The sequence below is a fragment of the Hypanus sabinus genome, unplaced genomic scaffold (assembly GCF_030144855.1).
Source record: "Hypanus sabinus isolate sHypSab1 unplaced genomic scaffold, sHypSab1.hap1 scaffold_556, whole genome shotgun sequence".
NCBI lineage: Eukaryota > Metazoa > Chordata > Chondrichthyes > Myliobatiformes > Dasyatidae > Hypanus > Hypanus sabinus.
The window spans coordinates 295,103-308,944 of record NW_026781417.1 but is presented as its reverse complement, the minus strand read 5'-3'; the positions used below and the strand labels follow the sequence as shown (position 1 = coordinate 308,944).

The following is a 13,842-nucleotide window of genomic DNA, read 5'->3' as shown; positions in this document are numbered from 1 at the left end:
CCGACTTTCCCAGCTTTCCCAGCAGACTGCAGGCACAGTGGGTGACGACCAGCTCTAGAAATACCCGGCTTGAAGCCGTCTTTGACTATAATTTCAGTAGTCGCACGTCTGACCGTCGCAGCTCGATCGACCGAGCGGATTTCTGGGGCAAACCTGAAAAGGGAGACTGTTCTCTGCGAATAAATGATGCCAGGAAGAGTGACGAGGGTTCATATATATTCACAGTAGATATCTACACCACCTCCCCCATCACGACCCATCGCACCGGAAGCTCACAATCCTTTCTCACAGTTTGGGGTGAGTGGCCCTAGTTTGTTCTGTAAACTTTCTCCTGTTGTGCTTCCATGCAGATGTAAAGTCAGGTCGGCGGGGAGAGGAGGATGCCAGATCGGTGACTAGACACGCCTTCCATTTTCATTACCAACGCACATTACATCGGAATGCTAGAGTTTTATTAAATTAACAACTTCATAATCTAGGTAATATCTCCAGTCTGTCATCGCCAGCATCGTGCTTCTCCGGGCAATTTACACACGAAAGGGCAAAAACGAAGTTTTCCCTCGTTGGTTAAGCAAAGAGTAAAATGAACATAGAAACACGCCGCGTGTATTTTCATCTAGGGATTGTACATTCCCCTACTGATGTCTCCACTTCGCGGCAGTTCCCCCCTCCCAAAACACAGAGCCCGCCAGGAGTTTGTTTGAAATACACAGCGCTGTCTTCAGCGCCAGCGAGAGAACAGGTTTGTTGACCGACACCTGAGAGTAGGTAGGCTGCGGGGAAGCAAGTAGGGTTAGGAATTCAGACGATTGCAATGGGGGTCAGCATGGATTCGATGGAGCGAATGGTCCTACCCTTGGCGTTAACCTGTCATACGGCAGAGAAACGGGAGCTTCGGCACCCCGCGTTCCCGCTGATGTTTCCGCTCCTCTGCTCCGGTTTTGTTTCCCCGCAGCGGGGCCATTCCCCAATCCTTACCGATCTTTATGTCTCATTCAGTGCATCGTGAAATCGTAGTGGCTAAGTCTTTCCATGTGGTAACGTCTTTCTCTGCATAAACCTGCCCCTCGGCCCCCTTTTGAAAACCCGTCTCACTGTAACATGTGCCCTTGTCTTTCCATGTGGTAACGTCTTTCTCTGCATAAACCTGACCCTCGGCCCCCTTTTGAAAACGCGTCTCACTGTAACATGTGCCCTTGTCTTTCCATGTGGTAACGTATTTCTCTGCATAAACCTGCCCCTCGGCCCCCTTTTAAAACCCGTCTCACTGTAACATGTGCCCTTGTCTTTCCATGTGGTAACGTCTTTCTCTGCATAAACCTGACCCTCGGCCCCCTTTTGAAAACCCGTCTCACTGTAACATGTGCCCTTGTCTTTCCATGTGGTAACGTATTTCTCTGCATAAACCTGCCCCTCGGCCCCCTTTTAAAACCCGTCTCACTGTAACATGTGCCCTTGTCTTTCCATGTGGTAACGTATTTCTCTGCATAAACCTGCCCCTCGGCCCCCTTTTAAAACCCGTCTCACTGTAACATGTGCCCTTGTCTTTCCATGTGGTAACGTCTTTCTCTGCATAAACCTGACCCTCGGCCCCCTTTTGAAAACCCGTCTCACTGTAACATGTGCCCTTGTCTTTCCATGTGGTAACGTCTTTCTCTGCATAAACCTGACCCTCGGCCCCCTTTTGAAAACCCGTCTCACTGTAACACATGTGCCCTTGTTTTTAACCCTCTTACCACGGGATAGCATTTCCACCCTCTCCCGTACCCGGGCCGCTTCTCTAATTCCATCAGATCACCGCTCCTTGGAAAACAAACCAGCTTGCCCAATCTCTGCCCATAACGCTCGCTCTCCAGTCGAGTTAACGGCCTGGAGAATCTCCACTGCATCCCCCCGGAGCACACACCACCTTCCCCTGGCGGGCCGGCCATACCCGTACGCAATACTCGGCGCTGAAAGGAGACAGTGAAACAGCGAGATGTCATGATTTCTCTGTTTGTTTTTCTTATGTCTGCGTTATTGACAGTTACACCCTTCCGAACGTGTTCTTCTGTCCTAGAAAAACCCCGGATCTCGGTTGGTGAGGGTCTGATCGCCGGACAAAGGGCGCGTTTGATCTGCTCCATTCCTGACAGCTGTTCCGGAGACAGACTGGAATTAAAGTGGATTGTTTCAGATAACGTGGTTCCGGCGCAGGACAGGAAAGCGGAAGGGGAGGTTGTCAGTGAAGGTCCTGGCGCTCGGATGCAAAGGTCGGCGCTCACATTCACTCCCTCACCCGCTCATCACCGGGAATCCCTGGGATGCGCTGTATTAGCGAAGGGCGTCCAAAAAGCCAAGGAAACTATCACCATGGACGTTCAACGTAAGCATGTGTTCTCAAAGAGGAAGCGGCACACGAGAAAATATATGAATGTTTGATGCCTCCTCACGCGTGTCAATTCCTGGTGTGTCTCTCCAGCGTTGTCACGAAAGTAATCGACACAGACGGCGCACCTCTGCCCTGCACGGGCGGTCAAGCTGCGAAGCCGAGATTTCTCTCAGTAAAACTTTGCTGATAGTTCTGTGAAATGCCGTTATTATACAATTTTGATCCAATTTTAAACAGTGGACCGAGGTTTGAACAGATCGGCTGAAAACAGCGGCAGAACAGGCCGCTCTGCTCATTAGCACAGTCGGGATCGGTTGCACAATGTGGCCTCTCTTACACTGGAGGAACCAAGCGCCCGTTCGCCTCGCGGGGCAAAACCCGAGACTGCGGGAAGACTGCCGAGTTTCCCGTTAGCCGCTACTTTAACACTCCCGGCAATACCCGAGACTGCGGGAAGACTGCCGAGTTTCCCGTTAGCCGCTACTTTAACCCTCCCGGCAATACCCGAGACTGCGGGAAGACTGCCGAGATTCCCTTTACCCGCTACTTTAACCCTCCCGGCAATACCCGAGTGCGGGAAGACTGCCGAGATTCCCGTTACCCGCTACTTTAAACCTCCCGGCAATACCCGAGACTGCGGGAAGACTGCCGAGATTCCCGTTACCCGCTACTTTAACCCTCCCGGCAATACCCGAGACTGCGGGAAGACTGCCGAGATTCCCGTAACCCGCTACTTTAACCCTCCCGGCAATACCCGAGACTGCGGGAAGACTGCCGAGTTTCCCGTCCCCGCTACTTTAACCCTCCTGGCAATACCCGAGACTGCGGGAAGACTGCCGAGTTTCCCGTTACCCGCTACTTTAACCCTCCCGGCAATACCCGAGACTGCGGGAAGACTGCCGAGATTCCCGTTACGCGCTACTTTAACCCTCCCGGCAATACCCGAGACTGCGGGAAGACTGCCGAGTTTCCCGTTACCCGCTACTTTAACCCTCCCGGCAATACCCGAGACTGCGGGAAGACTGCCGAGTTTCCCGTTACCCGCTACTTTAACCCTCCCGGCAATACCCGAGACTGCGGGAAGTCTGCCGAGTTTCCCGTTACCCGCTACTTTAACCCTCCCGGCAATACCCGAGACTGCGGGAAGACTGCCGAGTTTCCCGTTACCCGCTACTTTAACCTTCCCGGCAATACCCGAGACTGCGGGAAGACTGCCGAGTTTCCCGTTACCCGCTACTTTAACCCTCCCGGCAATACCCGAGACTGCGGGAAGACTGCCGAGTTTCCCGTTACCCGCTACTTTAACTATGTATCCTACTTCCCGCTCTCCGTGACCTCCTGCACTGTTACAAAGACAAAGAACAAAGAACAATACAGCGCTGTACAGGCCATTCGGCCCACAATGTTGTGCCGACCCTTAAACCCTACCTCCCATATACCACTCCTCCTGAAATTCCTCCATATACCTGTCAAGTAGTCTCTAGTGTATCTGCCTTCACCAGTGACTCAGGCAGTGCATTCCATGCGCCAACCACTCTCTGAGTGAAAAACCTTCCTCTAATATCCCCCTTGAACTTTTCTCCTCTTACCTTAAAGCCATGTCCTCTTGTACTGAGCAGTGGTGTCCTGGGGAAGAGGCGCTGGCTGTCCACTCTATCTATTCCTCTTAATATCCAGAGTTTTGTCGAGCTGCATCATTACCCCGCAACTCTTAAACTCTATCCCACGACTTATGAATCCTAACACCCCATAAGCTTTCTTAACTGCCCTATCCACCTGTGAGGCACACTTCAGGGATCTGTGGACATGTACCCCCAGATCCCTCGGCTCCTCCACACTCCCAAGTATCCTGCCATTTACTTTGTACTCTGCCTTGGAGTTTGTCCTTCCAAAGTGTACCACCTCACACTTCTCCGGGTTGAACTCCATCTGTCACTTCGCAGCCCACTTCTGCATCCTATCAATGTCACTCTGCAATCTTTGACAGTCCTCTTCACTATCCAAAACACCACCAACCTTACATAGAAACATAGAAAATCTGTGCAGGAGTAGGCCCTTCGGCCCTTCGAGCCTGTACCACCATTCAGTATGAACATGGCTAATCATCCAGCTCAGAACCCTTTACCTGCTTTCTCTCCATACCCCCTGATCCCCTTAGCCACAAGGGCCATATCTAACTTCCTCTTAAATATAGCCAATGAACCGGCCTCAACTGTTTTCTGTGGCAGAGAATTCCACAGATTCACCACTCTCTGTGTGAAGAAGTTTTTCCTCATCTCGGTACTAAAAGGATTCCCCTTTATCCTTAAACTGTGACCCCTCGTTCTGGATTTCCCCAACATCGGAAACAATCTTCCTGCATCTAGCCTGTCCAATCCCTTTCGAATTTTATACGTTTCTATAAGATCCCCCCTCAATTTTCTAAATTCCAGTGAGTATAAGCCTAGTCAATCCAGTCTTTCTACATATGAAAGTCCTGCCATCCCAGGAATCAATCTGGTGAAAACTCCCTGTATGGCAAGAATGTAGTTCCTCTGATTAGGAGACCAAAACTGAACACAATATTCTGGGTGCGGTCTCACCAAGGCCTTGTACAACTGCAGTAGAACCTCCCTACTCCTGAACTCAAATCCTTTTACTATGAATGCCGACATACCATTTGCCTTTTTCACCGTCTGCTGTGCCTGCATACCCATATTCAATGACTGGTGTACAATGACACCCAGGTCTCGTTGCATCTCCCCTTTTCCTAATCGGCCACGTTCAGATAATTATCTGTTTTCCTGTTCTTGCAACCAAAGTGGATAACCTCACATTTATCCACATTAAATTGCATCTGCCATGAATTTGCCCACTCACCTAACCTGTCCAAGTCACCCTGCATCCTCTTCTCATCCTCACAGCTAACACCACCGCCCACCTTCGTGTCGTCCGCAAACTTGGAGATGCTGCATTTAATTCCCTCGTCTAAATCATTAATATATATTGTAAACAACTGGGGTCCCGTTTACTCCCACTCTTTGTTTCCTGTCTGCCAACCATTTCTCTATCCACATCAATACCATATCCCCAATACCGTGTGCTTTAAGTTTGCACACTAATTTCCTGTGTGGGACCTTGTCAAAAGCCTTTTGAAAATCTAAATATACCACATCCACTGGCTCTCCCCTATCCGCTCTACTAGTTACAGCTTGAAAAACTTCTATAAGATTCGTCAGACATGATTTTCCTTTCACAAATCCATGCTGACTTTGTCCGATGATTTCACCTCTTTCCAAATGTGCTGTTATCACATCTTTGATAACCGACTCTAGCATTTTCCCCACCACCAATGTCAGACTAACCGGTCTATAATAGCCCGGTTTCTCTCTCCCTCCTTTTTTAAAAAGTGGGGTTACATTAGCCACCCTCCAATCCTCAGGAACTAATCCAGAATCAAAGGAGTTTTGAAAAATTATGACTAATGCATCCATTATTTCTTGGGCTACTTCCTTTAAGCACTCTGGGATGCAGACCATCTGGCCCTGGGGATTTATCTGCTTCTCATCCCTTCAGTTTACCTAACACCACTTCCCTACTAACATGTATTTCCCTCAGTTCCTCCATCTCACTAGACCCTCGGTCTCTTACTATTTCCGGAAGATTATTAATGTCCTCCTTAGTGAAGACAGAACCAAAGTAGTTATTCAATTGGTCTGCCATGTCTTTGTTACCGATGATCAATTCACCTGTTTCTGACTTTAAAGGACCTACATTTGTCTTGACCAATCTTTTTTCTTTTCACGTATTGTTCAAAGCTTTTACAGTCAGTTTTTGTGGTCACTGCCAGCTTTCTCTCATAATCTTTATTCCCGTTCCTAATTAAGCCCTTTGTCCTCCTCTGCTGGTCTCTGAATTTCTCCCAGTCCTCAGGTGTGCCGTTTTTTTTTTTTTTTTTTTTTTGCTAATTTATATGTTTCCTCTTTGGACATGATACTATCCCAAATTTCCCTTGTCAGCCACGGGTGCACTACCTTCCCTGGTTTATTCTTTTGCCAAACTGGGATGAACAACTGTTGTAGTTCATCCTTGCGATCTTTAAATGATTGCCTTTGCATATCCGCCGTCAAACATTTAAGTATCATTTGGCAGTCTATCGAAGCTAATTCACGTCTCAAAGTTACCCTTCTTTATGTTCAGAACCTTTGTTTCTGAATTAACTATGTCACTCTCCATCTTAATGAAGAATTCCACTATATTATGGTCACTCTTACCAAAGGGGCGTCACACGACAAGATTGCTAACTAACCCTTCCTCATTGTTCAATACCCAATCTAGAATGGTCTGCTCTCTAGTTCGTTCCTCGACATGTTGGTTTAGAAAACCATCCCGCATACATTCCAAGAAATACTCTTCCTCAGCACCCTTACCAATCTATATGTAGATTGAAGTCACCCATTATAACTACTGCTCCTTTATTGCACGCATTTCTAATTTCCTGTTTAATGCCATCCCCAATCTCACTACTACTCATCACCAACCTCACTGGTGGCCTGTACACAAATCCTTTCTTTCACATACCGTAAGATGCCGCATCATAGTCTTAGTTGTGTAAAAGTGATATAACTTAAAGGTTTTCTGAACACTGAATTTAAAAGGATTTGCTTTTCGAACGGGAACACTTATTATTTTATGTTTTATTTCAGAACTTCCTGAGAAACCGACCGTCAATCGGTCAGTGGTCGCGATGGAGGGCAGCTCCCTCTCACTGAACTGCAGAAGCTGGGAGACAAATCCCGTCACCTTACGTTGGGTGAGGAATGGAGAGGACATCGGCGCATCTTCCACCGGAGAACTGGCAGTGCTTCTCCGTGACGTTACATCAGTAGATGAGGGGGAATACTGGTGTTCGGCTGGAAACGACGTGGGCGTCTCCAACAGCTCCACCAGCGTCTCCGTTCAGTGTGAGTGATAGTCTACTCAGGCAGTGGCCTCGTCTTCCTCGGCGTCCGAGTTCAGCCCACTGGTTTGTCCGCTACTTTAGCGGGCTATCATTGCGAAGGACACGGCCCCGTGCCCCATCACACCCGATATCCCGCCACACTGCGTGGAGAAAGTACACAACGAGACCAGATCACCCAAAACCACAGGGACAAAGTTCCCACAGTCTGGCGTAGTCCTGGCTCCATTTTATGAGTCTCGAGCAGTGCATGTGAAACCATTTATTAACACAGCGTTTGCATAAACAGATCCAGGGCGGTATCTTAAAGATATATTAAAAATATTTTTATTTGGACAATGCACATAGGAACTTCGAGCATTCAGTGAAACGTATCGTTCACTTCAACGATCAATAAAGTTCAAAGGTGAGATGAGGGCAGTCCGCAAGTGTCAGGGGCTTCCAGGGTCATTAGAGTTCAAAGGTGAGCTGAGGGCAGTCCGCAAGTGTCGGCTTGTTTCCTGGGTCAATAGAGTTCAAAGGTGATCTGGGGTCAATCCGCAAGTGTCGGCTTGTTTCCATGGTCAATAGAGTTCAAAGGTGAGCTGAGGGCAGTCCGCAAGTGTCGGCTTGTTTCCTGGGTCAATAGAGTTCAAAGGTGATCTGGGGTCAATCCGCAAGTGTCGGCTTGTTTCCATGGTCAATAGAGTTCAAAGGTGAGCTGAGGGCAGTCCGCGAGTTCCTGTACCGGAGATGCTCCTGGTCATGGGCAGAATGCATAATCTTCTTACAGACGATGTCAAACAAGAGAAAATCTACAGATGCTGGAAATCCGGGGAACGCACACAAACTGCTGAGGAACTCAGCAGGCCAGGACGCATCCCCGGAAAAGATTACTGATGAACGGTCTCGGCCCGAAATGTCGGTTGTACTCTTTTCCGCAGATGCTGCCCGGCCTGTTGACTTCCTCCAGCATTTTGTCTGTGTTACAGACAATCCAAAGCTTTTTCCTCGCCTCCACACGCTCTTGCCGCTGCTGTTGAAGTCGTCAGTGGAACCCGAGCCCTGCCGCTCAGTCGATCGGGGTTCAGTCCTGAACCCCACTACTGACTCTGGGGATTTGCCATATATTCCTCTCGCTATGAAGGCCTGGATTTCCTCTAACACGTGAATCTCCTACGAAATCCCCAACATCTGGTTGACTTAGCTGGCAACTTTAAATTAAATGGAATCTCCCAGCGTGAATGTTTGAAACCGCAGGGACCTAACAGTTCTGAATTGTCTTACAACTAATTTCTCGCCATCTTCCTGTGGCAAAAGTCACCGTATCTGAACACAAGCACACGCAACGGACGGTATTGAAAAACTGTTTGCACTGAGCACGTTATCGTGTCTAATGGCCGCTCATGTGCTCGCATCTGACACAGGTTAGAATGTGGTTTACAACAGTCTCCCGTCGCAATTAAGTGGCACAGTGTCCCAGACAAATGAAGGGATCCCCGGCATTTTCTCGATTAATATTTAAGAGATGTCCCACGTAAGCGGCTGCCCCGATTAAGCGATCACACAATTATCCGAAACCGCTGTATATATAATTATCGTTATATATTTGGTAATATGACAAATAATTAACTAGTAATCGGTGTTTTGCTGTTTTTTTATAATTCAGTAATATCAACCTATATTTAGAGTGTGTTCCGCAACGTGAATTTATCACCGGTTGTAAGCATTCGTTTCTCGTTTATCGCTCCATTTCCAGACAGACCCAAAACTGAAATGGCGTGCACCAGCGCTGGGACCGTGACTAACTGTGTTTGCAAGGTCAGAGCCAATCCTCCGGCCAACGTTTCATGGAGCATCGATGGGGAAGCCCTGGCGGAGCTCAGGTCGGAGGATGTGGTCGTGGCCCGGGAGACGGACGGGAACGTGATACAGAGCTCGATGAAGCTGACCCGTGCGGAAAGAATGGGAAATGTGATTTCATGTTCTGCAGGGAATACCCACGGTTACCGCGCCTCCGAATACCCACTCCGTTCTGAGGGTGCACATTATAACTATCAGTAATTTGAGGGAGTGAGAATTGTGAGCCAGATATTCTCGTATTTAACTGCATTTACTAAAACAACCCAGCATGTGAAGCAAAGTCCATTTGTGTTAGAGAACACAACTATACACTAATGCCAATCCTATGACGTATGTGGTTAATGAATGACGTCATAATACATAGGAGCAGAACTAGGCCATTTCGCCCAGAGAGACTGCTTCACCATTCAATCATGGCTGATCCATTTTCCCACCGCTCAACCCCATTTCCCGGCTTTCTTCCCATAACCTTCGTTGCCAGGTCCAATCACGAACCTATCAAGCTCTGCCAACGACCTGGCTTCCACAGCTACGTGTGGCAACAAGTTCCACAAATTCACCATCCTCGGATTAAAGACAATTCTCTGCATCTCTATTTTAAATGGACACCCCTCTATCCCGAGGCTGTGCCCTTTATTCTAGACTGGTCCACCATGGGAAAGGCCTTTCAACATTAGAAAGGTTTCAGTGAGATCTCCCTGGCCCAACACCACCCCCAACCCATCGCCCTTCTAAATTCCAGCGAGTACCGACCCAGAGCTGTCAAAGGATCCTCGTATGATAACTCTTTCATTCCCGGAATCGCTCTTGTGAACCTCCTCTGAAACCTCTCCAGTGCCAGGACATCTTTCCTTAGACGAGGAGCCCAAAACTGTTTAAAATACTCACAATGAGGCCTCACCAGTGCCTTGTGTAGCCTTAGCATCACATCCTTGCTCTTGTGTTTTCAACCTCTTGAAATGAATGTTGACATTGTATTTGGCTTCCTCACCATCGGCTCTCCCGGTAAGCTAATCTTTAGGGTATCCTCCACAAGTCCCTTTACATCTCCGGGTTTTGCATTTTCTCCCTGTTTAGAAACTAGTCAGAACATTTTTTTCTGACACCAAAGTACATGGCCATGCATTTTCCAACATTATATTTCATTTGCCACTTTCTTGCGCATTCTCCTAATCTCTCCAAGTCCTTCTGCAGCCTACCTGCCCCTCCGACAATCTTCGTATCATCTGGAAACCTGGCAAGAAGCCAACTATTCCATCATTTAAATCATTGATACTCAGCATTAAAAGAAGCTGTTCCGACACTGACCACTGTGGAACACAACTAGGCACTGGCAGCCGACCAGAAAATGATCCTTTTATTCCCACACGCTTCATCCGACCGATCAGCAAATGCTGTAACCATGCCAGTAAATTTTACGGTAACACCGCGGGATCGTTACTTGGTAAGCAGTGTGGCACCTTCTCAAAGTCCAAATATTCAGCATCCACTGAATCCCTTTCATTTATCCTACTTATTATCACCTCAAAGAATTCCAACATGTTCGTCAGGCAAGATTTTCCCTTAAGGAGACCATGCTGACTTTGTCCTGTCTTGTCCTGTGTCACCAGGTAATCCATACCCTCACCCTTAACAATTGACTCCAAAGTCTTCCCAACCACTGAGGTCAAGCTAACTGGTGTATAAACGTCGACAGTGTTTCTCCCTGTAGACGCTGCCTGGCCTGCTGCGTTCCACCAACATTTTGTGTGTGTGCTGTTTGAATTTCCAGCTTCTGCATATTTCCTCGTGTTGGTCTATAAATTCCTTTCTTCTGCGTTCGTCCTTGATGAAAGAGTGGAGTGACATTTGAGATTGTCCAGTCCTCTGGCAACGTGCCAGAGTCCAATGATATGCAAGGGTGTGGAAGCTTTGCAGAGGGGGCAGAATAGATTTCCCAGCATGCTGTCCGGTTGAGTGAGCATGTCATGGGAATGGATTGAGTGAACTAGGGTTACTCTTGCACTTTGGACTGGAGGGACATGAGAGGAGATTCAACAGACGTTTGGAAAATGATAAGTGACATGGATCGCCAAAGATCCCCCACCCCCACCCACGGGCGCAAATGGCTAGTACGAGGGGATCATAGTTTCAAGGAGATTGACGTACGGGCGTGTGGGTAGATGTCAAAGGAAAGTATTTTCCACAGAGAGTGATAGGTGCGCGGGACCTCTGCGGGGGTGATAGCAGATGCAGACGTATCGGCGATATTGAAGAAACTCTTAGGTAGGAAGATGGATGATAGAAAATGGACTATATAAGTGTTATACAGGTAACTGAGTAGGTGAACAAGACGGCACAACATCGGGGTCTGAAGGAATGGATTGTGTTATAGTGTCCCGTTCCGTATTTTAATTCTCCAAACACACCGGTCTGGTGGTGGCGGGTTTGGGTGTAGAATCCAGAGGACACTCACTGGTCACAGAGAGAAAGTGAAAATCCCCTACCTACAGCACTGGAGGGCAGGGTGAACACAGATTTCTGGATTAATGTGGTAATAACTGAACTTGTTGCGCCTGTTTTTTCGCCTTTTCGTAGAACCGGCTGTTAATGTCAGTAGCTTTTGACACGTGATCATGGCCGTAACAACTTTGCATCGTTTATGTGATTTACAATGACGTTTGTTCATGCCCCTTGTTTTGTGACTAGCTTGCACATAGTTTCGTTTACATACGATGCAGTGAGAGGATTTTCATACACACCACCTTTTCCAATGTGTAACAACCCAAATGAACCACAGAGTCTTTAATATGTCTTAAAACATGCAATAGGGGCGATCTTTGTGTTCATATTTCATAAGAGAGGTGCGGAAGGAGTCGCAAATTGCAATCATGTGGTCGTAACACCGGTGATTTTTTAGGAAACGGGTCCGCATTCCGAAAGCACGTTCTCAGTAGATCAGCTCTGATGGCTCATTCCGTGCCCTTGTTCGCCATTTCAGGAACAGACGCCCGGACGATCTACTCGACAGCAGGCGGGGTGGGAGCCGGCCTTGTCATTCTGATTGTCGTCCTGCGGACAATTGCAGTGTGCCGGTATGTGTGATTTGTAACGCGGGGGAGGGAGTGTCCAATGCCAACCAGCTTTTGTAAATAACCCAACTTTCGTTCATTACCCACTCAAATGAAATCTGACCATCTGTCTTAAAGTAGCAATAGACTGGAACTTGGAAGGACAATTTCAGAGTCTGATTTAAGACACGTGTGATTGAACAAGGAATTCTACACGTTCTTTCACTTAATTCAATGTTTCCTTGTGTTTTCACTCTGTAAACTTTTAAAGTTTTTTTTGTTTGTTTTTAAACGACCACGCTCTGTGATTATGCTCACCCGTTTTTAACTTGGGCAGACATTAAAGGCTGTACAATAAATAACCCTCACGTTTACTTGTGCGGCGACGTGATCAGGCGGCTCCACTCGAACTGTTCTGAACCAGAATGCCGAGGAGAAACCGTAAGGGACACAGTTGTTGAAATTTTGTTCCTCGTCGCGGTGCCACTTCAAATCATTTCTCTGGTTTATAACCAATCTGTAACCCGTCTCTGTTTGGTGCTTTAGGAAGCAACGACGAAAAGCTGCTGCTGTTTCCGAGCTTTCTGTCGTCTACAGTACTGTGACGCCTTCAATAAATTTCGTGGTAAGTAGCGTCAAACTGCAGTGACATGTTCATGTAACGTGGCTTGCTTTTATTCAGCCGGTGATACTGCACAGGCAAGAGTTGTGGGACCGTGCTGTCGCCTGTATTGGGGCGTTGGACACTGAAGGAATGGAAAATCTCTGCTTTCATGTTTTGATGGTCTCTTCTTTGATCCTGGTTTGATATTTGCTAATAACCCTTTCTCTTTTTCGTTGCCTTGATGAGAATTGAATCAGCGGGTAGGTTTAGTGTCTCAGCAGTTTGGGAAAGTAGTAACCTGCAATCACTCAGGGGTCATAATCTATCCGCGCAAAGTTTACACGGTCCCCTCGTTGTATTACCCGTGCGTGTTCCACCCCGAATGTCAAAGGTCACGATGCAACCAATTGTTGGAGATCGGCGACAAAAATGTATCAACATGGAGAGATGAAAGAGAGGTTAAGGTGGATGGATTCGGAGAAAAGATAGAGGGGATACGGCTGACCTGCTGTGATGAGTAAATCAGCGGCGGCTGGTGGGAGAATCTAAAATTCAACATATTTATCTTACTGTCTATCTAAAATATAATGGATCTCCAATCCAGAATTGAAAACATTTTCATCCGGATTTCACTTGTGTCCACTCTTCACTCCCAAGCCAAAAATAAGCTTTGTCTTTATGTGGAATACAAATATTTTCTATTGCAGGGAGTCGCCCAGGAATCTCGTGGCGTTGGCGACTCGCAGCCTACTCAAAGAGACGAGATCGTCTATGCTGATATCAACTTCCAGAAATGAAATGTACAGCAACTGCTTTGGACTGAAGTATCGCATGGGTGAGAATGGAGCCCATGGAACGTCAAACGGTAGAGCAAAGGAGCCCCTCCTTCAGAACTGACGGAGCTAATGACGCCTGATCTCTTCTGTCCTGTCATTGGTCGGAACCACCGTCTCTCATTTGCATATCTAACAGCATTCCAAGCGTCTGTGTCATATTTACTCCACAACAGAGCGTCCAGACACCCACCACTCTCTGT

General features: G+C 47.5%; 1 protein-coding gene across 1 annotated transcript; it reads left to right on the top strand.

Annotated features, from left to right (window-relative positions):
* The first annotated feature begins 2,244 nt into the window (after positions 1-2,244).
* On the top strand, positions 2,245-13,603 carry LOC132389392 (myelin-associated glycoprotein-like). Its single transcript, XM_059961919.1, has 6 exons — positions 2,245-2,365; positions 7,057-7,314; positions 9,049-9,330; positions 12,133-12,226; positions 12,749-12,827; positions 13,514-13,603. Exons 1-6 carry the CDS (start codon positions 2,245-2,247, stop codon positions 13,601-13,603), a joined length of 924 nt encoding a protein of 307 aa, XP_059817902.1.
* The last annotated feature ends 239 nt before the right edge of the window (positions 13,604-13,842 follow it).

What these genes read in the sequence shown, in the direction of transcription:
- LOC132389392 (XM_059961919.1), top strand. Translation starts at nt 2,245, where the DNA reads ATGCAAAGGTCGGCGCTCACATTCACTCCCTCACCCGCTCATCACCGG. An exon ending in ATACCCACTCCGTTCTGAGG is followed by an intron (nt 9,331 to 12,132) that starts GTGCACATTATA and finishes TCGCCATTTCAG; the next exon opens with GAACAGACGCCCGGACGATC. An exon ending in CGGACAATTGCAGTGTGCCG is followed by an intron (nt 12,227 to 12,748) that starts GTATGTGTGATT and finishes TTGGTGCTTTAG; the next exon opens with GAAGCAACGACGAAAAGCTG.